Below are 25,362 nucleotides of genomic sequence, written 5' to 3'. Positions count from 1 at the left end.
GTTTTTGTGTAACATAATTGGCGTCGCAAGTTTTGGTGTAAAATAATTGGTGTCGCAAAATGGCGTTTATGTAGTAACAAATAATAACCGATTTCTATAGCGCTGTTTCTTTTTGAACGCTAACTGAGCTCTCTGTATATCTTTAGTTAAATAAAGGTTTTTTTATCGCTACATCGATATGTCGATAATGATATGTAGATTTTGTTGTTGTTGTGTTTTTCAACATTCGAAGACGGTCGAAAGGCAGCCGAAAGCTTGGTACATGTTTTACTTTTTAGCCAGAAAACGTTTTCATGTATTTTTAGTCGAAATTTTTTAATCGTGCATATTGTAAATACAAATTATTTCATTAAACGATATTGTCCTGAAAATTATCACTAAAAAAAATTGTTAAAAAAGGAACATGTTTGTATTGATTTAAACTATCTTTAAATCGATACCTACGCTTTTAAAGTGGAAAGGAATATTATCCGCTGCTTGAAGACTGTACTGACTTACATGTACAGTGAAAAAACCTCCAAGGGAAACGAAAATTGGTTCAGCGAGAAATCAGCGAGTTCGAGAAATCGGGGGTAAAATTACAGTGATTCGACTAAGGGAAGGCAAACGACTTTTGTTTCGAGTTATGCATCAGTCAATTCCAGCAGTGCCCATCCCCCCCCGGCAACCCCGGGGCATTTCCTAATGTTGCCCGTCCCGAGAGTGGGGCATTTGCCTACCTCGGGTTGACCCCCGGGCATTTGACACGTGCTTTCAAAACCGTGGAGTGAGTCGCGTATTCGTGATGGAGGCGTTTATAGGCCAAGACGTGGACTACGTTGCAGATTAGCTAGTTCATGAAGGACTAGAGAAGCTCGTGGATGTTCGTATATTTTCTCAATTTTAGATATTTCTTCATTGCTAAGAAGGAACAACTTGTATTATATTCTTATATCACCTATCGAGAGATTGCAAATAATCAACCCGGTAGTGGGGCATTTGCCCGGTTCCTTCATCCCCACCCCGGGGAATTTGCCAATGTTTTTTTAAAGAAATGCTAATGCCCGGGGGTTAGCCCGGGGGGGGGGGGGGGGGACACTGCTGGAATTGACTGATGCATTATGGGGAGTTTCAGTTTGAGAAATTAGAATTTCACTGAAGAAACGCCACTGTATTTGCATCGGCTCCTTGGCCATGTTAGCCTGCGAATACAGCCGCCTCTCATTCGCTCCAGCTACGAATCGAAGAGCGAAACGTAGCGGGAGCGATTGAGAGGCGGCTGTATTCGCAGGCTATGGTTATGTGATCACGGTCGTTTCTTATCTAATTTATTAATTTATTCACGCGTCATCCGTTACCATGGTTACTCCAATTGCATAACTCCACACTCTAGAATGTAAACACACACGACCCACAATCCTCCAATTTGCTCCGGCGAAGGGCGAACGATCGAAGTGTCAGCTTTTCAAAATTCGCCACGGCGGTTTATTGATCTTGTTCTTCGTGAGCGAGTTTTGATCGTGCATTATACAATCTTTAAAAAGAAGGGCTAGTGCTTTACCGGTTCACATGTATTTTCACTAGGGGAGTTGTTCTGCCATTAAAGTACTTCGCTCTGACTCCTTTCTCGTTTCGCGACAATATGCAATATGCTCGACTCCTTAAACGCCCATATCAGTGGGCTTTACCTTCGGTCGGAATTGGGAATCCTTGTTTTCAAAATTTGCTTCATTAGCATAAGCGCTTCAGTTCCTGATCGAGCCACTAAAGTATTAGTTCTTTATATTGAAAGAACATGGCATGAGTAATTTTCGCTATAAATTTGAGCCCAATGTATTCAATACTTTTTCTGTGATGCGGGAGAAGAAGAAATGGCTGAGCTAAACATTGGTTGCAGGGGCGGATCCAGGATTTTTCTTAGGAGGGGTGCACCAATCAACCACAAAGGTTTTTTTTTTTGTGGCAGAATATCAGTTGTATTAGAAAGCTGCAGGTCATCTCAATGAGGGGAGAAGGAGGGGAGGGGGCACCCCTGCACCCTGATCCGCCCCTGGGTTGAATTAATTAACCAATCAGAACACTTGATGTAAAAATAAAACAAAACACAAAACAGCAACAAACTGTTGGTGCTGTATGTGATTTGCTGTCAAGTTAACATCTTTCCTACTATTACTTAAGGTTTCACTTGTCAAAACAACACATAACAAAGCTAAGTCCACTCGATACTAAACTAAAATTTAACTGGCACACATCTTTGTTCCAGTACCGTTTCTGTTTATTAATATTTGCTATTTCTTACATATATAGGTTTACCTTCCTGGCTCCCTTCTTTTTCCCTCCCTTTTTTTTTCTCCCCTTCTTTTTCCCCCAAAAAAAAAATTTCGGGGGGTCGGCCCAAATTTTAAAAATTTTTCCCGGGGTTATAAAAACCGGTAAAAAAATTTAACCCCGGGTTTAGCCTTAACCAAGGTTAATTTAACCCTCTTTCGAACAACCGGGCCCTGGTCATTTGTTTTAATTAACATTTACAACGTAATTCCTTAACAAATTCTTTTTTTCTCAATTTTTGGAAAGAAATTGGTTAGGACTCGTTTCCAACAAGTATTATAAAATTCAACAATAACGACTTAAAAAGCCAACACTCGTCCCAGCGGGAACAAATATCCGGGATGTTCTAGCCTCATTGGGTGTTTTTTTTTTATCCTTAGAATATTTGATCAGCCAGGACTCCATTTTAAGTGTAATCTGAAGAACAACAACCAAATCCTCGGAGCGCGCCGTCTTAATCAGTGGTTGCTTAGTTATATGATGAGTTTTTCTGACAACAGGATCACGTGAAAATGTTCCCATTTCTCGTGTCATTTATGATTGGTCAATAAGCATCGGAAAATGTTCGGGTATTTTTTTCCGTTTTTTTTTTTTGAGGATTTATCATCAAACGGTCCATGTCCCCACATCTATAGACGGCATGTTTATTTAGCCAGGAGTTCTTGAATGTAAGGATTATTTCTGGCGAGGACCTTATCCTTTAATTCCGACACTTTGCAGGCCGTCTGTTCTTCGGTCATGTTTTCAACTGGCAACTTTGCAACTTGACTAAGGAAATCCTTGATAATTTCTTCACCGTCCTGGAAAATAAGAACAACTTACAATAACTACATGATTACGCACTGAAAGCACTTGCTTTCTTCCTAAACGACCAGTCAAGCAAATAGAAGTCATTAATAATAATTAATGTAGAAAGCGTAAAAATACGTCACTAACGCGGCGTGTTTTACTACGTGTTTTACTACGTATTACGTAGCCACTAAAGTATTAGTTATACGTACGTATTTACTACGTATTGATTCAGTAACGCCTAAATCTTCAGGAAACTTAATATGTTTTTTCACTGCTTCTACTACTTTTATGGAGGTTAGGGCCAGCCAATAGAGTGATCAAGCAAGACTATTTTACCCGGAAACGGCAAAACTCCCACTTTTGCCGTTTGCCGTTGTTTCGCGTTTACTACTGATGAAAATGTAATTTTTTGTCATTTTTCTTGTACAAAAATCTCTTTAATAGCGTGTCTCGTTCCAAGAGGGAGTTTGCAACCCTATTGATTCGTCTCACCTGTTTTACTAAGCGCCGTCTTTTTGCAGGCGAAGTTCCAGTCTCTGAATCTAAAGGAAAACAGTAAACGGGTTTCAAGATTTCCATTGAAGACTGATTAACCGTTTTAAATCTGTAGTTAGTCAAAGGTTTTCAATACCCTTCGGAACATTTTGAATAGGAATAACATTCTTATGCTAGCCAGTTGCTTAAAAATATGCCAAAAAACATCCTGTTCCAGACCTTACTTTACGAGGAACATTTTGCTTTTACCCATAATCAGAGCTGCGCATCTATTAGTTAAACCAAAAGAGCGATTTTCACTCGTGTCGAAAGTAATTCGCGGTTGCTTTGGATTTGCAATTACTAAGCTTAGCGATTGGTTTAAAAACCTCGTGCCACTTTCTCAACCAATCAGAAAACCAATCGTGACGCGCTCATACACTTTTCCCGCGCTTCGCGCCGGTTACGTGTATTTGCTTCGAGTTTTGATTGGTTGACTGGATTGTCTGTGCCCTTTGTGATTGGCCATTGAGTGATTACTAAGTACGAATGACTGCGTTCGACTGAGTTTCCGTTCCAATCCCCTCGATTGACTACTCTGGGTGTGTTCTCGGAAATAACCCTCTCTTGATTTGTTGTCACTTACCTAAGACTCCATCACCTAACTGCGCGGTGCTACCTTGAAAATCTTCTAGTTCCGCTGCTTTCTGTCTGGCAAACTGAAGAGGAAGGAAAAAGGGGCAAGATTTAACAATAATCTTCATACGACATGGTATGGGCACTGAGTTGGGTAATTGTCATCAACTATTTTGTTGCCGACCACAAAATGTTATCAATAACAAATAAGCAGCGCAGCCGTTAATGGGTTAAAAAAGTTATGAAAAACGTTGAGCGAGCACATTTTAGCCTGTGTACAGCCGTCCCACTCCCCTAAAAAAAATCGGAGGGGGAGGAGGGGAGTGGCTGCACACAGGCTAAAATATCTTGGATATCACATTTGTACTGATGTTCGTGCCACATCACTTTCGGTTTGTTTATTTATTTTGATCATTGTTCCCGCTTTTCTTACATACTCAGCTTCAAAATAAGGAAGATTGGTACAAAAAGAGCGACAATAACAACGGACTTCAATCCAACGTTGATATGTCAAAAGACAAAAGCTTGTAACCACAAACGAAAAACATAATTTACGAGTAATCCTCACCCTCGATCGGCAAGCTTTCATCACCAATAGAAGCCTTACATGTAAACACTTAATTAACAATCTGCGTCACTGAAGCAAGTTTCAAAACAATGCACAGGAGATAGAACAGAGTTAAAGGCTACTTTAAATGATTTCTAGAGTTACCACAGCAATCTGGCAATCAAGTCAACGACAGCTGACATTATCATTTAGCTTACAAATCTGGAAATAATCAGGTAGGAAAATGGAACATTTCGTGGCGGGAAACGAAAAAAAAAATTGAACAAAAACAAAAACACGGTAATACCTTAATTATAAAAAAAGCTGTCAATTTCCCCTAATACCTCTAATACCATTAACAACATTTGGGAGGGCAGGGGTACAGTGATTAGAGCGCTCGCATCCCACCAGTTTGGCCCGGCGTGTGGGTTAAGTTTGTTGTTGTTTCCCGTCCTTGCTTCGAGGGTTCAGCCAACCAATTCGATCTGGACGCACTTACCCTTAATTCAGAACGAAAAATGAAACATTTCGTGGCAGGAAATGAAAAAACAAAATACGTTAATTAAAAAATAAGATACTAGCAATTTCCTCAATACCATAAATGGACAATGTACGTCATTGGTGCTCAAGGATGAAGTATAAATTGTGACTGAGTACAGTCAGTTTCAACGCCATCTGAATACCTTCAATACCTTGACAATGGAGGTACCACAGGAAAGCGTGAAGCAGATGAACGACGCGCTGGCAGGACTGAAGGATCAGAAAGCGAAAGTGCACAGTTCAGGAGACAAAGATTGGCTTTTTCTTTCCAATAGTGGCAAACGTGGATCAATTGTCCCATCGATTGGGGCGATGGAAACAAGTCAAAGCTGTCGCAGAAAGGAGAGCGAACCGGACCAAGCCGAGCAGCAGGCTCTCCTATATGACCGGCAGAGTAATGTGTGAAGGGGCGAAAAAATTGTCACCGGAAGAAATGGCCTTGTTGGAGATCGACATTTTCAAACCTCTGGATTTCTACGAAATTTTATTGAACAGGACGAAAGAAGGCAGAAAAGGTGTGCAGTTACGCAATAACCATTTTTTTACAACGCTGGGCCTTTTTTGAACGCTGAAGAAATTCTCTATAAATCGTCAATCAAATTCTTGATATATTTTTGCGCTTTTTATATTTGCCATTGGAAGACTGCAGTAAGGCAGCCGAAACTGAGAATGGAACATGTTTTACTTTTTAATCAGAGAAAGTTTTTATGCTTTTTTAATCAAAAATTTAATTTGAAATGTAAATAGTGTATGATTTTTGTAAATAGTGTGAAATGATAAAAAAAATCTGAATACCTATCTCAATCAATACATGTATTTCATGTAACCACATTACACGGAAAATATTGTTAAATAAAGTAATTTTTTTTAAAAAAAAATGTGTTTTCTGGTAACAACTATCTTTATGGCCAAATCGATTTCTTTCCCCCTCCCCTTTCCTTCCCCCTTTCAGAGTGAAAAAGAATTCTAATCATTCCCTTAAGGATTGTAATAACAATTTTACCCCCCCCCCCCCCCATTCATCGAACTCCCCGATAACTCAAACTCTCCGATTTCTCAATCTCCCTGATTTCTCATTTCCCCATTTCCCAATCTCCCCGATTTTTCAAACTCCCCGATTTCTCAATCTCCCTAATTTCTCACGGCTATCAGATTTGTGAACAAACCGAAAGCAGTTTTACCTCCTGTTACATAATCTCCCTGCGTTTGGTTACTTGTGAGTCATGTGCAATAAACACGTTATTGACCTCGTGTTACACAACCCCCTTGTGTTTAGTAACTCGTGAGTTATATGCAGTTTAATAACGCCTGAATGACCTCCTGTTACATAACCCCCTTGTTACGTAATCCCCTTGTTCCTCGTTACTCGTGAGATATGCCCAATTAACGCCTTATTGACCTACTGTTACATAACCCCTTGTGTTTGGTTACTCGTGAGATGGTATGCGCAATTAACGTTTTATTGACCCCCTGTTACATAAAACCCCTTTGTTTGGTTACCCGTGAGTTAGGCGCAATTAACGCCTTATTGATCTCCTACTACCTAACTCCAAGATAAGCTGACATTATAATTATTTAGTTGAAAAATCTGGAAATAACCAGGTAAACAAAAACTGGTCAGGAGCATTTTGTAGTGGGAAACATAAACGCGGTAATACCTTCTCACACCATAAATGGACAAACACAACAAACGACCGGAATGCTTTCATCACCTAAAAAAGCCTTAAATGTACACTTAATTAACAATCTGCGTCACTGAAGCAAGTTTCAAAACAATGTCACAGGAGATAGTGCAGAGTTAAAGGCTAATTTCAACCCTTTCTGGTGGCAACGCAAAAAATCTGGCAATCAAGTCAACGATAAGCTTACATTATTATCGTTACTACAGCTTACAGATCTGGAAATAATCAGGTAGAAAACATGGCACATTTCGTGGCGGGAAACAAAAAAACAAAAACAAGCAAAAACAAAACACGGAAATACCTTAATTAAAAAAGAAGATACTATCAATTTCCTCCAATACCATAAATGGACAATGTAAGTCACTGTTGCTCAAAGATTAAGTAAAAATTTTGTCTGACCACAGTCAGTTTCGACGCCATCTGAATACCTTGACAATGGAAGTGCCACAGAAATGCGTGAAGCAGATGAACGACGCGCTGACAGGAACAAGGGATCAGAGAGCGAAAATGCACAATTCAGGAGACAAAGATGGGCTTTTTCTTTTCAATGGTGGCAAACGTGGATCAATTGTACCATTAACTGGGGGCGATGGAAAACAAGTCGAAGCTGCCGCAGAAAGGAGAGCGAACCGGGTAAAGCCAAGCAGCAGGCTCTCCCATATGACCGGCAGAGTGATGTGTGAAGGGGCCAAAAAATTGTCGCCGGAAGAAATGGCCTTGTTGGAGATCGACATTTTCAAACCATTGGATTTCTACGAAATTTTATTGAACAGGACGAAAGAAAGCAGTAATGGAAGGATAATCAGTAATCTTAACGAACTGTGAACCGTTGTGTGCAGTTACGTAATAACCAATTTCTACAAGGCTGTGCCTTTTTTGAACGCTGAAGAACTTCTCTATATATCGCTAATCAAATTCTTGATATATTTTTGCGATGTTTATATTTACCATTCGAAGACTGCAGTAAGGCAGCCGAAACTGAGAATGGTACATGTTTTACTTTTTAATCAGAGAACGTTTTCATGCTTTTTTAATCAAAAATTTAATTGGAAACGTAAATAGTGTATGATTTTTGTAAATAGTGTGAAATGATAAAAAAAATCTGAATACTATCTCAATCAATACATGTATTTCATGTAACCACATTGCACGGAAAATATTGTTAAATAAAGTAATTTTTTTAAAAAAATTGTGTTTTCTGGTAACAACTATCTTTATGGCCAAATCGATTTCTTTCCCCCTCCAAACATTTCAGAGTGAAAAAGAATTCTAATCATTCCCTTAAGGATTGTAATAACAATTTTACCCCCCCCCTCCCCCCCATTCCTCGAACTCCCCGATAACTCAAACTCTCCGATTTCTTAGTCTCCCTGATTTCTCATTTCCCCATTTCCCAATCTCCCCGATTTTTCAAACTCCCCGATTTCTCAATCTCCCTAATTTCTCACGGCTATCAGATTTGTGAACAAACCGAAAGCAGTTTTACCTCCTGTTACATAATCCCCCTGCGTTTGGTTACTTGTGAGTCATGTGCAATAAACACGTTATTGACCTCGTGTTACACAACCCCCTTGTGTTTAGTAACTCGTGAGTTATATGCAGTTTAATAACGCCTGAATGACCTCCTGTTACATAACCCCCTTGTTACGTAATCCCCTTGTTCCTCGTTACTCGTGAGATATGCCCAATTAACGCCTTATTGACCTACTGTTACATAACCCCTTGTGTTTGGTTACTCGTGAGATGGTATGCGCAATTAACGTTTTATTTACCCCCTGTTACATAACACCCCTGTGTTTGGTTATCTGTGAGTTAGGTGCAATTAACGCCTTATTGATCTCCTACTACCTAACTCCAAGATAAGCTGACATTATAATTATTTAGTTGAAAAATCTGGAAATAACCAGGTAAACAAGAACTGGTCAGGAGCATTTTGTAGTGGGAAACATAAACGCGGTAATACCTTCTCACACCATAAATGGACAAACACAACAAACGACCGGAATGCTTTCATCACCTAAAAAAGCCTTAAATGTACACTTAATTAACAATCTGCGTCACTGAAGCAAGTTTCAAAACAATGTCACAGGAGATAGTGCAGAGTTAAAGGCTAATTTCAACCCTTTCTGGTGGCAACGCAAAAAATCTGGCAATCAAGTCAACGATAAGCTTACATTATTATCGTTACTACAGCTTACAGATCTGGAAATAATCAGGTAGAAAACATGGCACATTTCGTGGCGGGAAACAAAAAAACAAAAACAAGCAAAAACAAAACACGGAAATACCTTAATTAAAAAAGAAGATACTATCAATTTCCTCCAATACCATAAATGGACAATGTAAGTCACTGTTGCTCAAAGATTAAGTAAAAATTTTGTCTGACCACAGTCAGTTTCGACGCCATCTGAATACCTTGACAATGGAAGTGCCACAGAAATGCGTGAAGCAGATGAACGACGCGCTGACAGGAACAAGGGATCAGAGAGCGAAAATGCACAATTCAGGAGACAAAGATGGGCTTTTTCTTTTCAATGGTGGCAAACGTAGATCAATTGTACCATTAACTGGGGGCGATGGAAAACAAGTCGAAGCTGCCGCAGAAAGGAGAGCGAACCGGGTAAAGCCAAGCAGCAGGCTCTCCCATATGACCGGCAGAGTGATGTGTGAAGGGGCCAAAAAATTGTCGCCGGAAGAAATGGCCTTGTTGGAGATCGACATTTTCAAACCATTGGATTTCTACGAAATTTTATTGAACAGGACGAAAGAAAGCAGTAATGGAAGGATAATCAGTAATCTTAACGAACTGTGAACCGTTGTGTGCAGTTACGTAATAACCAATTTCTATAAGGCTGTGCCTTTTTTGAACGCTGAAGAACTTCTCTATATATCGCTAATCAAATTCTTGATATATTTTTGCGATGTTTATATTTACCATTCGAAGACTGCAGTAAGGCAGCCGAAACTGAGAATGGTACATGTTTTACTTTTTAATCAGAGAACGTTTTCATGCTTTTTCGGAGTTAATCAAAAATTTAATTGGAAATGTAAATAGTGTATGATTTTTGTAAATAGTGTGAAATGATAAAAAAAATCTGAATACTATCTCAATCAATACATGTATTTCATGTAACCACATTGCACGGAAAATATTGTTAAATAAAGTAATTTTTTTTAAAAAATTGTGTTTTCTGGTAACAACTATCTTTATGGCCAAATCGATTTCTTTCCCCCTCCAAACATTTCAGAGTGAAAAAGAATTCTAATCATTCCCTTAAGGATTGTAATAACAATTTTACCCCCCCCCCCCCCCATTCCTCGAACTCCCCGATAACTCAAACTCTCCGATTTCTTAGTCTCCCTGATTTCTCATTTCCCCATTTCCCAATCTCCCCGATTTTTCAACTCCCCGATTTCTCAATCTCCCTAATTTCTCACGGCTATCAGATTTGTGAACAAACCGAAAGCAGTTTTACCTCCTGTTACATAATCCCCCTGCGTTTGGTTACTTGTGAGTCATGTGCAATAAACACGTTATTGACCTCGTGTTACACAACCCCCTTGTGTTTAGTAACTCGTGAGTTATATGCAGTTTAATAACGCCTGAATGACCTCCTGTTACATAACCCCCTTGTTACGTAATCCCCTTGTTCCTCGTTACTCGTGAGATATGCCCAATTAACGCCTTATTGACCTACTGTTACATAACCCCTTGTGTTTGGTTACTCGTGAGATGGTATGCGCAATTAACGTTTTATTTACCCCCTGTTACATAACACCCCTGTGTTTGGTTATCTGTGAGTTAGGTGCAATTAACGCCTTATTGATCTCCTACTACCTAACTCCAAGATAAGCTGACATTATAATTATTTAGTTGAAAAATCTGGAAATAACCAGGTAAACAAAAACTGGTCAGGAGCATTTTGTAGTGGGAAACATAAACGCGGTAATACCTTCTCACACCATAAATGGACAAACACAACAAACGACCGGAATGCTTTCATCACCTAAAAAAGCCTTAAATGTACACTTAATTAACAATCTGCGTCACTGAAGCAAGTTTCAAAACAATGTCACAGGAGATAGTGCAGAGTTAAAGGCTAATTTCAACCCTTTCTGGTGGCAACGCAAAAAATCTGGCAATCAAGTCAACGATAAGCTTACATTATTATCGTTACTACAGCTTACAGATCTGGAAATAATCAGGTAGAAAACATGGCACATTTCGTGGCGGGAAACAAAAAAACAAAAACAAGCAAAAACAAAACACGGAAATACCTTAATTAAAAAAGAAGATACTATCAATTTCCTCCAATACCATAAATGGACAATGTAAGTCACTGTTGCTCAAAGATTAAGTAAAAATTTTGTCTGACCACAGTCAGTTTCGACGCCATCTGAATACCTTGACAATGGAAGTGCCACAGAAATGCGTGAAGCAGATGAACGACGCGCTGACAGGAACAAGGGATCAGAGAGCGAAAATGCACAATTCAGGAGACAAAGATGGGCTTTTTCTTTTCAATGGTGGCAAACGTAGATCAATTGTACCATTAACTGGGGGCGATGGAAAACAAGTCGAAGCTGCCGCAGAAAGGAGAGCGAACCGGGTAAAGCCAAGCAGCAGGCTCTCCCATATGACCGGCAGAGTGATGTGTGAAGGGGCCAAAAAATTGTCGCCGGAAGAAATGGCCTTGTTGGAGATCGACATTTTCAAACCATTGGATTTCTACGAAATTTTATTGAACAGGACGAAAGAAAGCAGTAATGGAAGGATAATCAGTAATCTTAACGAACTGTGAACCGTTGTGTGCAGTTACGTAATAACCAATTTCTATAAGGCTGTGCCTTTTTTGAACGCTGAAGAACTTCTCTATATATCGCTAATCAAATTCTTGATATATTTTTGCGATGTTTATATTTACCATTCGAAGACTGCAGTAAGGCAGCCGAAACTGAGAATGGTACATGTTTTACTTTTTAATCAGAGAACGTTTTCATGCTTTTTCGGAGTTAATCAAAAATTTAATTGGAAATGTAAATAGTGTATGATTTTTGTAAATAGTGTGAAATGATAAAAAAAATCTGAATACTATCTCAATCAATACATGTATTTCATGTAACCACATTGCACGGAAAATATTGTTAAATAAAGTAATTTTTTTTAAAAAATTGTGTTTTCTGGTAACAACTATCTTTATGGCCAAATCGATTTCTTTCCCCCTCCAAACATTTCAGAGTGAAAAAGAATTCTAATCATTCCCTTAAGGATTGTAATAACAATTTTACCCCCCCCCCCCCCCATTCCTCGAACTCCCCGATAACTCAAACTCTCCGATTTCTTAGTCTCCCTGATTTCTCATTTCCCCATTTCCCAATCTCCCCGATTTTTCAAACTCCCCGATTTCTCAATCTCCCTAATTTCTCACGGCTATCAGATTTGTGAACAAACCGAAAGCAGTTTTACCTCCTGTTACATAATCCCCCTGCGTTTGGTTACTTGTGAGTCATGTGCAATAAACACGTTATTGACCTCGTGTTACACAACCCCCTTGTGTTTAGTAACTCGTGAGTTATATGCAGTTTAATAACGCCTGAATGACCTCCTGTTACATAACCCCCTTGTTACGTAATCCCCTTGTTCCTCGTTACTCGTGAGATATGCCCAATTAACGCCTTATTGACCTACTGTTACATAACCCCTTGTGTTTGGTTACTCGTGAGATGGTATGCGCAATTAACGTTTTATTTACCCCCTGTTACATAACACCCCTGTGTTTGGTTATCTGTGAGTTAGGTGCAATTAACGCCTTATTGATCTCCTACTACCTAACTCCAAGATAAGCTGACATTATAATTATTTAGTTGAAAAATCTGGAAATAACCAGGTAAACAAAAACTGGTCAGGAGCATTTTGTAGTGGGAAACATAAACGCGGTAATACCTTCTCACACCATAAATGGACAAACACAACAAACGACCGGAATGCTTTCATCACCTAAAAAAGCCTTAAATGTACACTTAATTAACAATCTGCGTCACTGAAGCAAGTTTCAAAACAATGTCACAGGAGATAGTGCAGAGTTAAAGGCTAATTTCAACCCTTTCTGGTGGCAACGCAAAAAATCTGGCAATCAAGTCAACGATAAGCTTACATTATTATCGTTACTACAGCTTACAGATCTGGAAATAATCAGGTAGAAAACATGGCACATTTCGTGGCGGGAAACAAAAAAACAAAAACAAGCAAAAACAAAACACGGAAATACCTTAATTAAAAAAGAAGATACTATCAATTTCCTCCAATACCATAAATGGACAATGTAAGTCACTGTTGCTCAAAGATTAAGTAAAAATTTTGTCTGACCACAGTCAGTTTCGACGCCATCTGAATACCTTGACAATGGAAGTGCCACAGAAATGCGTGAAGCAGATGAACGACGCGCTGACAGGAACAAGGGATCAGAGAGCGAAAATGCACAATTCAGGAGACAAAGATGGGCTTTTTCTTTTCAATGGTGGCAAACGTAGATCAATTGTACCATTAACTGGGGGCGATGGAAAACAAGTCGAAGCTGCCGCAGAAAGGAGAGCGAACCGGGTAAAGCCAAGCAGCAGGCTCTCCCATATGACCGGCAGAGTGATGTGTGAAGGGGCCAAAAAATTGTCGCCGGAAGAAATGGCCTTGTTGGAGATCGACATTTTCAAACCATTGGATTTCTACGAAATTTTATTGAACAGGACGAAAGAAAGCAGTAATGGAAGGATAATCAGTAATCTTAACGAACTGTGAACCGTTGTGTGCAGTTACGTAATAACCAATTTCTATAAGGCTGTGCCTTTTTTGAACGCTGAAGAACTTCTCTATATATCGCTAATCAAATTCTTGATATATTTTTGCGATGTTTATATTTACCATTCGAAGACTGCAGTAAGGCAGCCGAAACTGAGAATGGTACATGTTTTACTTTTTAATCAGAGAACGTTTTCATGCTTTTTCGGAGTTAATCAAAAATTTAATTGGAAATGTAAATAGTGTATGATTTTTGTAAATAGTGTGAAATGATAAAAAAAATCTGAATACTATCTCAATCAATACATGTATTTCATGTAACCACATTGCACGGAAAATATTGTTAAATAAAGTAATTTTTTTTAAAAAATTGTGTTTTCTGGTAACAACTATCTTTATGGCCAAATCGATTTCTTTCCCCCTCCAAACATTTCAGAGTGAAAAAGAATTCTAATCATTCCCTTAAGGATTGTAATAACAATTTTACCCCCCCCCCCCCCCCATTCCTCGAACTCCCCGATAACTCAAACTCTCCGATTTCTTAGTCTCCCTGATTTCTCATTTCCCCATTTCCCAATCTCCCCGATTTTTCAAACTCCCCGATTTCTCAATCTCCCTAATTTCTCACGGCTATCAGATTTGTGAACAAACCGAAAGCAGTTTTACCTCCTGTTACATAATCCCCCTGCGTTTGGTTACTTGTGAGTCATGTGCAATAAACACGTTATTGACCTCGTGTTACACAACCCCCTTGTGTTTAGTAACTCGTGAGTTATATGCAGTTTAATAACGCCTGAATGACCTCTTGTTACATAACCCCCTTGTTACGTAATCCCCTTGTTCCTCGTTACTCGTGAGATATGCCCAATTAACGCCTTATTGACCTACTGTTACATAACCCCTTGTGTTTGGTTACTCGTGAGATGGTATGCGCAATTAACGTTTTATTTACCCCCTGTTACATAACACCCCTGTGTTTGGTTATCTGTGAGTTAGGTGCAATTAACGCCTTATTGATCTCCTACTACCTAACTCCAAGATAAGCTGACATTATAATTATTTAGTTGAAAAATCTGGAAATAACCAGGTAAACAAAACCTGGTCAGGAGCATTTTGTAGTGGGAAACATAAACGCGGTAATACCTTCTCACACCATAAATGGACAAACACAACAAACGACCGGAATGCTTTCATCACCTAAAAAAGCCTTAAATGTACACTTAATTAACAATCTGCGTCACTGAAGCAAGTTTCAAAACAATGTCACAGGAGATAGTGCAGAGTTAAAGGCTAATTTCAACCCTTTCTGGTGGCAACGCAAAAAATCTGGCAATCAAGTCAACGATAAGCTTACATTATTATCGTTACTACAGCTTACAAATCTGGAAATAATCAGGTAGAAAACATGGCACATTTCGTGGCGGGAAACAAAAAAACAAAAACAAGCAAAAACAAAACACGGAAATACCTTAATTAAAAAAGAAGATACTATCAATTTCCTCCAATACCATAAATGGACAATGTTCGTCACTGTTGCTCAAAGATTAAGTATAAATTTTGTCTGACCACAGTCAGTTTCGACGCCATCTGAATACCTTGACAATGGAAGTGCCACAGAAATGCGTGAAGCAGATGAACGACGCGCTGACAGGAACAAGGGATCAGAGAGCGAAAATGCACAATTCAGGAGACAAAGATGGGCTTTTTCTTTTCAATGGTGGCAAACGTAGATCAATTGTACCATTAACTGGGGGCGATGGAAAACAAGTCGAAGCTGCCGCAGAAAGGAGAGCGAACCGGGTAAAGCCAAGCAGCAGGCTCTCCCATATGACCGGCAGAGTGATGTGTGAAGGGGCCAAAAAATTGTCGCCGGAAGAAATGGCCTTGTTGGAGATCGACATTTTCAAACCATTGGATTTCTACGAAATTTTATTGAACAGGACGAAAGAAAGCAGTAATGGAAGGATAATCAGTAATCTTAACGAACTGTGAACCGTTGTGTGCAGTTACGTAATAACCAATTTCTACAAGGCTGTGCCTTTTTTGAACGCTGAAGAACTTCTCTATATATCGCTAATCAAATTCTTGATATATTTTTGCGATGTTTATATTTACCATTCGAAGACTGCAGTAAGGCAGCCGAAACTGAGAATGGTACATGTTTTACTTTTTAATCAGAGAACGTTTTCATGCTTTTTTAATCAAAAATTTAATTGGAAATGTAAATAGTGTATGATTTTTGTAAATAGTGTGAAATGATAAAAAAAATCTGAATACTATCTCAATCAATACATGTATTTCATGTAACCACATTGCACGGAAAATATTGTTAAATAAAGTAATTTTTTTAAAAAAATTGTGTTTTCTGGTAACAACTATCTTTATGGCCAAATCGATTTCTTTCCCCCTCCAAACATTTCAGAGTGAAAAAGAATTCTAATCATTCCCTTAAGGATTGTAATAACAATTTTACCCCCCCCCCCCCTCCCCCCCATTCCTCGAACTCCCCGATAACTCAAACTCTCCGATTTCTTAGTCTCCCTGATTTCTCATTTCCCCATTTCCCAATCTCCCCGATTTTTCAAACTCCCCGATTTCTCAATCTCCCTAATTTCTCACGGCTATCAGATTTGTGAACAAACCGAAAGCAGTTTTACCTCCTGTTACATAATCCCCCTGCGTTTGGTTACTTGTGAGTCATGTGCAATAAACACGTTATTGACCTCGTGTTACACAACCCCCTTGTGTTTAGTAACTCGTGAGTTATATGCAGTTTAATAACGCCTGAATGACCTCCTGTTACATAACCCCCTTGTTACGTAATCCCCTTGTTCCTCGTTACTCGTGAGATATGCCCAATTAACGCCTTATTGACCTACTGTTACATAACCCCTTGTGTTTGGTTACTCGTGAGATGGTATGCGCAATTAACGTTTTATTTACCCCCTGTTACATAACACCCCTGTGTTTGGTTATCTGTGAGTTAGTGGGTTTTAAGAGGGAGGGGGAAGAAAAAAAAAAGGGGGGTTGGAAGGGGGCGTTATTGGAAGGAGGGCGCTAAATCGAATCATTACGGTAGGTGCAATTAACGCCTTATTGATCTCCTACTACCTAACTCCAAGATAAGCTGACATTATAATTATTTAGTTGAAAAATCTGGAAATAACCAGGTAAACAAAAACTGGTCAGGAGCATTTTGTAGTGGGAAACATAAACGCGGTAATACCTTCTCACACCATAAATGGACAAACACAACAAACGACCGGAATGCTTTCATCACCTAAAAAAGCCTTAAATGTACACTTAATTAACAATCTGCGTCACTGAAGCAAGTTTCAAAACAATGTCACAGGAGATAGTGCAGAGTTAAAGGCTAATTTCAACCCTTTCTGGTGGCAACGCAAAAAATCTGGCAATCAAGTCAACGATAAGCTTACATTATTATCGTTACTACAGCTTACAGATCTGGAAATAATCAGGTAGAAAACATGGCACATTTCGTGGCGGGAAACAAAAAAACAAAAACAAGCAAAAACAAAACACGGAAATACCTTAATTAAAAAAGAAGATACTATCAATTTCCTCCAATACCATAAATGGACAATGTAAGTCACTGTTGCTCAAAGATTAAGTAAAAATTTTGTCTGACCACAGTCAGTTTCGACGCCATCTGAATACCTTGACAATGGAAGTGCCACAGAAATGCGTGAAGCAGATGAACGACGCGCTGACAGGAACAAGGGATCAGAGAGCGAAAATGCACAGTTCAGGAGACAAAGATGGGCTTTTTCTTTTCAATGGTGGCAAACGTGGATCAATTGTACCATTAACTGGGGGCGATGGAAAACAAGTCGAAGCTGCCGCAGAAAGGAGAGCGAACCGGGTAAAGCCAAGCAGCAGGCTCTCCCATATGACCGGCAGAGTGATGTGTGAAGGGGCCAAAAAATTGTCGCCGGAAGAAATGGCCTTGTTGGAGATCGACATTTTCAAACCATTGGATTTCTACGAAATTTTATTGAACAGGACGAAAGAAAGCAGTAATGGAAGGATAATCAGTAATCTTAACGAACTGTGAACCGTTGTGTGCAGTTACGTAATAACCAATTTCTACAAGGCTGTGCCTTTTTTGAACGCTGAAGAACTTCTCTATATATCGCTAATCAAATTCTTGATATATTTTTGCGATGTTTATATTTACCATTCGAAGACTGCAGTAAGGCAGCCGAAACTGAGAATGGTACATGTTTTACTTTTTAATCAGAGAACGTTTTCATGCTTTTTTAATCAAAAATTTAATTGGAAATGTAAATAGTGTATGATTTTTGTAAATAGTGTGAAATGATAAAAAAAATCTGAATACTATCTCAATCAATACATGTATTTCATGTAACCACATTGCACGAAAAATATTGTTAAATAAAGTAATTTTTTTAAAAAAATTGTGTTTTCTGGTAACAACTATCTTTATGGCCAAATCGATTTCTTTCCCCCTCCAAACATTTCAGAGTGAAAAAGAATTCTAATCATTCCCTTAAGGATTGTAATAACAATTTTACCCCCCCCCCTCCCCCCCATTCCTCGAACTCCCCGATAACTCAAACTCTCCGATTTCTTAGTCTCCCTGATTTCTCATTTCCCCATTTCCCAATCTCCCCGATTTTTCAAACTCCCCGATTTCTCAATCTCCCTAATTTCTCACGGCTATCAGATTTGTGAACAAACCGAAAGCAGTTTTACCTCCTGTTACATAATCCCCCTGCGTTTGGTTACTTGTGAGTCATGTGCAATAAACACGTTATTGACCTCGTGTTACACAACCCCCTTGTGTTTAGTAACTCGTGAGTTATATGCAGTTTAATAACGCCTGAATGACCTCCTGTTACATAACCCCCTTGTTACGTAATCCCCTTGTTCCTCGTTACTCGTGAGATATGCCCAATTAACGCCTTATTGACCTACTGTTACATAACCCCTTGTGTTTGGTTACTCGTGAGATGGTATGCGCAATTAACGTTTTATTTACCCCCTGTTACATAACACCCCTGTGTTTGGTTATCTGTGAGTTAGGTGCAATTAACGCCTTATTGATCTCCTACTACCTAACTCCAAGATAAGCTGACATTATAATTATTTAGTTGAAAAATCTGGAAATAACCAGGTAAACAAAAACTGGTCAGGAGCATTTTGTAGTGGGAAACATAAACGCGGTAATACCTTCTCACACCATAAATGGACAAACACAACAAACGACCGGAATGCTTTCATCACCTAAAAAAGCCTTAAATGTACACTTAATTAACAATCTGCGTCACTGAAGCAAGTTTCAAAACAATGTCACAGGAGATAGTGCAGAGTTAAAGGCTAATTTCAACCCTTTCTGGTGGCAACGCAAAAAATCTGGCAATCAAGTCAACGATAAGCTTACATTATTATCGTTACTACAGCTTACAGATCTGGAAATAATCAGGTAGAAAACATGGCACATTTCGTGGCGGGAAACAAAAAAACAAAAACAAGCAAAAACAAAACACGGAAATACCTTAATTAAAAAAGAAGATACTATCAATTTCCTCCAATACCATAAATGGACAATGTAAGTCACTGTTGCTCAAAGATTAAGTAAAAATTTTGTCTGACCACAGTCAGTTTCGACGCCATCTGAATACCTTGACAATGGAAGTGCCACAGAAATGCGTGAAGCAGATGAACGACGCGCTGACAGGAACAAGGGATCAGAGAGCGAAAATGCACAATTCAGGAGACAAAGATGGGCTTTTTCTTTTCAATGGTGGCAAACGTGGATCAATTGTACCATTAACTGGGGGCGATGGAAAACAAGTCGAAGCTGCCGCAGAAAGGAGAGCGAACCGGGTAAAGCCAAGCAGCAGGCTCTCCCATATGACCGGCAGAGTGATGTGTGAAGGGGCCAAAAAATTGTCGCCGGAAGAAATGGCCTTGTTGGAGATCGACATTTTCAAACCATTGGATTTCTACGAAATTTTATTGAACAGGACGAAAGAAAGCAGTAATGGAAGGATAATCAGTAATCTTAACGAACTGTGAACCGTTGTGTGCAGTTACGTAATAACCAATTTCTACAAGGCTGTGCCTTTTTTGAACGCTGAAGAACTTCTCTATATATCGCTAATCAAATTCTTGATATATTTTTGCGATGTTTATATTTACCATTCGAAGACTGCAGTAAGGCAGCCGAAACTGAGAATGGTACATGTTTTACTTTTTAATCAGAGAACGTTTTCATGCTTTTTCAATCAAAAATTTAATTGGAAATGTAAATAGTGTATGATTTTTGTAAATAGTGTGAAATGATAAAAAAAATCTGAATACTATCTCAATCAATACATGTATTTCATGTAACCACATTGCACGGAAAATATTGTTAAATAAAGTAATTTTTTTTAAAAAATTGTGTTTTCTGGTAACAACTATCTTTATGGCCAAATCGATTCCTTTCCCCCTCCAAACATTTCAGAGTGAAAAAGAATTCTAATCATTCCCTTAAGGATTGTAATAACAATTTTACCCCCCCCCCTCCCCCCCATTCCTCGAACTCCCCGATAACTCAAACTCTCCGATTTCTTAGTCTCCCTGATTTCTCATTTCCCCATTTCCCAATCTCCCCGATTTTTCAAACTCCCCGATTTCTCAATCTCCCTAATTTCTCACGGCTATCACATTTGTGAACAAACCGAAAGCAGTTTTACCTCCTGTTACATAATCCCCCTGCGTTTGGTTACTTGTGAGTCATGTGCAATAAACACGTTATTGACCTCGTGTTACACAACCCCCTTGTGTTTAGTAACTCGTAAGTTATATGCAGTTTAATAACGCCTGAATGACCTCCTGTTACATAACCCCCTTGTTACGTAATCCCCTTGTTCCTCGTTACTCGTGAGATATGCCCAATTAACGCCTTATTGACCTACTGTTACATAACCCCTTGTGTTTGGTTACTCGTGAGATGGTATGCGCAATTAACGTTTTATTTACCCCCTGTTACATAACACCCCTGTGTTTGGTTATCTGTGAGTTAGGTGCAATTAACGCCTTATTGATCTCCTACTACCTAACTCCAAGATAAGCTGACATTATAATTATTTAGTTGAAAAATCTGGAAATAACCAGGTAAACAAAACCTGGTCAGGAGCATTTTGTAGTGGGAAACATAAACGCGGTAATACCTTCTCACACCATAAATGGACAAACACAACAAACGACCGGAATGCTTTCATCACCTAAAAAAGCCTTAAATGTACACTTAATTAACAATCTGCGTCACTGAAGCAAGTTTCAAAACAATGTCACAGGAGATAGTGCAGAGTTAAAGGCTAATTTCAACCCTTTCTGGTGGCAACGCAAAAAATCTGGCAATCAAGTCAACGATAAGCTTACATTATTATCGTTACTACAGCTTACAGATCTGGAAATAATCAGGTAGAAAACATGGCACATTTCGTGGCGGGAAACAAAAAAACAAAAACAAGCAAAAACAAAACACGGAAATACCTTAATTAAAAAAGAAGATACTATCAATTTCCTCCAATACCATAAATGGACAATGTAAGTCACTGTTGCTCAAAGATTAAGTAAAAATTTTGTCTGACCACAGTCAGTTTCGACGCCATCTGAATACCTTGACAATGGAAGTGCCACAGAAATGCGTGAAGCAGATGAACGACGCGCTGACAGGAACAAGGGATCAGAGAGCGAAAATGCACAGTTCAGGAGACAAAGATGGGCTTTTTCTTTTCAATGGTGGCAAACGTGGATCAATTGTACCATTAACTGGGGGCGATGGAAAACAAGTCGAAGCTGCCGCAGAAAGGAGAGCGAACCGGGTAAAGCCAAGCAGCAGGCTCTCCCATATGACCGGCAGAGTGATGTGTGAAGGGGCCAAAAAATTGTCGCCGGAAGAAATGGCCTTGTTGGAGATCGACATTTTCAAACCATTGGATTTCTACGAAATTTTATTGAACAGGACGAAAGAAAGCAGTAATGGAAGGATAATCAGTAATCTTAACGAACTGTGAACCGTTGTGTGCAGTTACGTAATAACCAATTTCTACAAGGCTGTGCCTTTTTTGAACGCTGAAGAACTTCTCTATATATCGCTAATCAAATTCTTGATATATTTTTGCGATGTTTATATTTACCATTCGAAGACTGCAGTAAGGCAGCCGAAACTGAGAATGGTACATGTTTTACTTTTTAATCAGAGAACGTTTTCATGCTTTTTTAATCAAAAATTTAATTGGAAATGTAAATAGTGTATGATTTTTGTAAATAGTGTGAAATGATAAAAAAAATCTGAATACTATCTCAATCAATACATGTATTTCATGTAACCACATTGCACGGAAAATATTGTTAAATAGAGTAATTTTTTTTTAAAAATTGTGTTTTCTGGTAACAACTATCTTTATGGCCAAATCGATTTCTTTCCCCCTCCAAACATTTCAGAGTGAAAAAGAATTCTAATCATTCCCTTAAGGATTGTAATAACAATTTTACCCCCCCTTCCCATTCCTCGAACTCCCCGATAACTCAAACTCTCCGATTTCTTAGTCTCCCTGATTTCTCATTTCCCCATTTCCCAATCTCCCCGATTTTTCAAACTCCCCGATTTCTCAATCTCCCTAATTTCTCACGGCTATCAGATTTGTGAACAAACCGAAAGCAGTTTTACCTCCTGTTACATAATCCCCCTGCGTTTGGTTACTTGTGAGTCATGTGCAATAAACACGTTATTGACCTCGTGTTACACAACCCCCTTGTGTTTAGTAACTCGTGAGTTATATGCAGTTTAATAACGCCTGAATGACCTCCTGTTACATAACCCCCTTGTTACGTAATCCCCTTGTTCCTCGCTACTCGTGAGATATGCCCAATTAACGCCTTATTGACCTACTGTTACATAACCCCTTGTGTTTGGTTACTCGTGAGATGGTATGCGCAATTAACGTTTTATTTACCCCCTGTTACATAAAACCCCTTTGTTTGGTTACCCGTGAGTTAGGCGCAATTAACGCCTTATTGATCTCCTACTACCTAACTCCAAGATAAGCTGACATTATAATTATTTAGCTGAAAAATCTGGAAATAACGAGGTAAACAAAAATTGGTCAGGAGCATTTTGTAGTGGGAAACATAAACGCGGTAATACCTTCTCACACCATAAATGGACAAACACAACAAACGACCGGAATGCTTTCATCACCTAAAAAAGCCTTAAATGTACACCTAATTAACAATCTGCGTCACTGAAGCAAGTTTCAAATCAATGTCACAGGAGATAGTGCAGAGTTAAAGGCTAATTTCAACGCTTTCTGATGGCAACGCAAAAAAATCTGGCAATCAAGTCAACGATAAGCTTACATTATTATCGTTACTACAGCTTACAAATCTGGAAATAATCAGGTAGAAACATGGCACATTTCGTGGCGGGAAACAAAAAAACAAAAACAAGCAAAAACAAAACACGGAAATACCTTAATTAAAAAAGAAGATACTATCAATTTCCTCCAATACCATAAATGGACAATGTAAGTCACTGTTGCTCAAAGATTAAGTAAAAATTTTGTCTGACCACAGTCAGTTTCGACGCCATCTGAATACCTTGACAATGGAAGTGCCACAGAAATGCGTGAAGCAGATGAACGACGCGCTGACAGGAACAAGGGATCAGAGAGCGAAAATGCACAGTTCAGGAGACAAAGATGGGCTTTTTCTTTTCAATGGTGGCAAACGTGGATCAATTGTACCATTAACTGGGGGCGATGGAAAACAAGTCGAAGCTGCCGCAGAAAGGAGAGCGAACCGGGTAAAGCCAAGCAGCAGGCTCTCCCATATGACCGGCAGAGTGATGTGTGAAGGGGCCAAAAAATTGTCGCCGGAAGAAATGGCCTTGTTGGAGATCGACATTTTCAAACCATTGGATTTCTACGAAATTTTATTGAACAGGACGAAAGAAAGCAGTAATGGAAGGATAATCAGTAATCTTAACGAACTGTGAACCGTTGTGTGCAGTTACGTAATAACCAATTTCTACAAGGCTGTGCCTTTTTTGAACGCTGAAGAACTTCTCTATATATCGCTAATCAAATTCTTGATATATTTTTGCGATGTTTATATTTACCATTCGAAGACTGCAGTAAGGCAGCCGAAACTGAGAATGGTACATGTTTTACTTTTTAATCAGAGAACGTTTTCATGCTTTTTTAATCAAAAATTTAATTGGAAATGTAAATAGTGTATGATTTTTGTAAATAGTGTGAAATGATAAAAAAAATCTGAATACTATCTCAATCAATACATGTATTTCATGTAACCACATTGCACGGAAAATATTGTTAAATAGAGTAATTTTTTTTTAAAAATTGTGTTTTCTGGTAACAACTATCTTTATGGCCAAATCGATTTCTTTCCCCCTCCAAACATTTCAGAGTGAAAAAGAATTCTAATCATTCCCTTAAGGATTGTAATAACAATTTTACCCCCCCTTCCCCCATTCCTCGAACTCCCCGATAACTCAAACTCTCCGATTTCTTAGTCTCCCTGATTTCTCATTTCCCCATTTCCCAATCTCCCCGATTTTTCAAACTCCCCGATTTCTCAATCTCCCTAATTTCTCACGGCTATCAGATTTGTGAACAAACCGAAAGCAGTTTTACCTCCTGTTACATAATCCCCCTGCGTTTGGTTACTTGTGAGTCATGTGCAATAAACACGTTATTGACCTCGTGTTACACAACCCCCTTGTGTTTAGTAACTCGTGAGTTATATGCAGTTTAATAACGCCTGAATGACCTCCTGTTACATAACCCCCTTGTTACGTAATCCCCTTGTTCCTCGCTACTCGTGAGATATGCCCAATTAACGCCTTATTGACCTACTGTTACATAACCCCTTGTGTTTGGTTACTCGTGAGATGGTATGCGCAATTAACGTTTTATTTACCCCCTGTTACATAAAACCCCTTTGTTTGGTTACCCGTGAGTTAGGCGCAATTAACGCCTTATTGATCTCCTACTACCTAACTCCAAGATAAGCTGACATTATAATTATTTAGCTGAAAAATCTGGAAATAACGAGGTAAACAAAAATTGGTCAGGAGCATTTTGTAGTGGGAAACATAAACGCGGTAATACCTTCTCACACCATAAATGGACAAACACAACAAACGACCGGAATGCTTTCATCACCTAAAAAAGCCTTAAATGTACACCTAATTAACAATCTGCGTCACTGAAGCAAGTTTCAAATCAATGTCACAGGAGATAGTGCAGAGTTAAAGGCTAATTTCAACGCTTTCTGGTGGCAACGCAAAAAAATCTGGCAATCAAGTCAACGATAAGCTTACATTATTATCGTTACTACAGCTTACAAATCTGGAAATAATCAGGTAGAAACATGGCACATTTCGTGGCGGGAAACAAAAAAACAAAAACAAGCAAAAACAAAACACGGAAATACCTTAATTAAAAAAGAAGATACTATCAATTTCCTCCAATACCATAAATGGACAATGTAAGTCACTGTTGCTCAAAGATTAAGTAAAAATTTTGTCTGAC

General features: G+C 38.8%; 1 protein-coding gene across 1 annotated transcript in view; it reads right to left on the bottom strand.

Annotated features, from left to right (window-relative positions):
• Positions 1-2,840: 2,840 nt before the first annotated feature.
• LOC144658463 (DNA mismatch repair protein Msh2-like) overlaps positions 2,841-25,362 on the bottom strand; it is a 47,519-nt gene continuing 24,997 nt past the window's right edge. Inside the window, exons 28-30 of the mRNA XM_078518871.1 lie at positions 4,220-4,292; positions 3,592-3,641; positions 2,841-3,107 (exon numbers count right to left, since the gene is read on the bottom strand). Coding sequence (XP_078374997.1) covers positions 2,952-3,107; positions 3,592-3,641; positions 4,220-4,292 — 279 coding nt within the window. The 3' untranslated portion in view covers positions 2,841-2,951. The remainder of the gene's footprint in view (positions 3,108-3,591; positions 3,642-4,219; positions 4,293-25,362) is intronic.

Source organism: Oculina patagonica, chromosome 6, assembly GCF_052425735.1.
Source record: "Oculina patagonica isolate OP01 chromosome 6, crgOcupat, whole genome shotgun sequence".
Lineage (NCBI taxonomy): Eukaryota > Metazoa > Cnidaria > Anthozoa > Scleractinia > Oculinidae > Oculina > Oculina patagonica.
The sequence above is the reverse complement of the archived record's forward strand: the minus strand, read 5'-3'. Positions and strand labels throughout refer to the sequence as shown.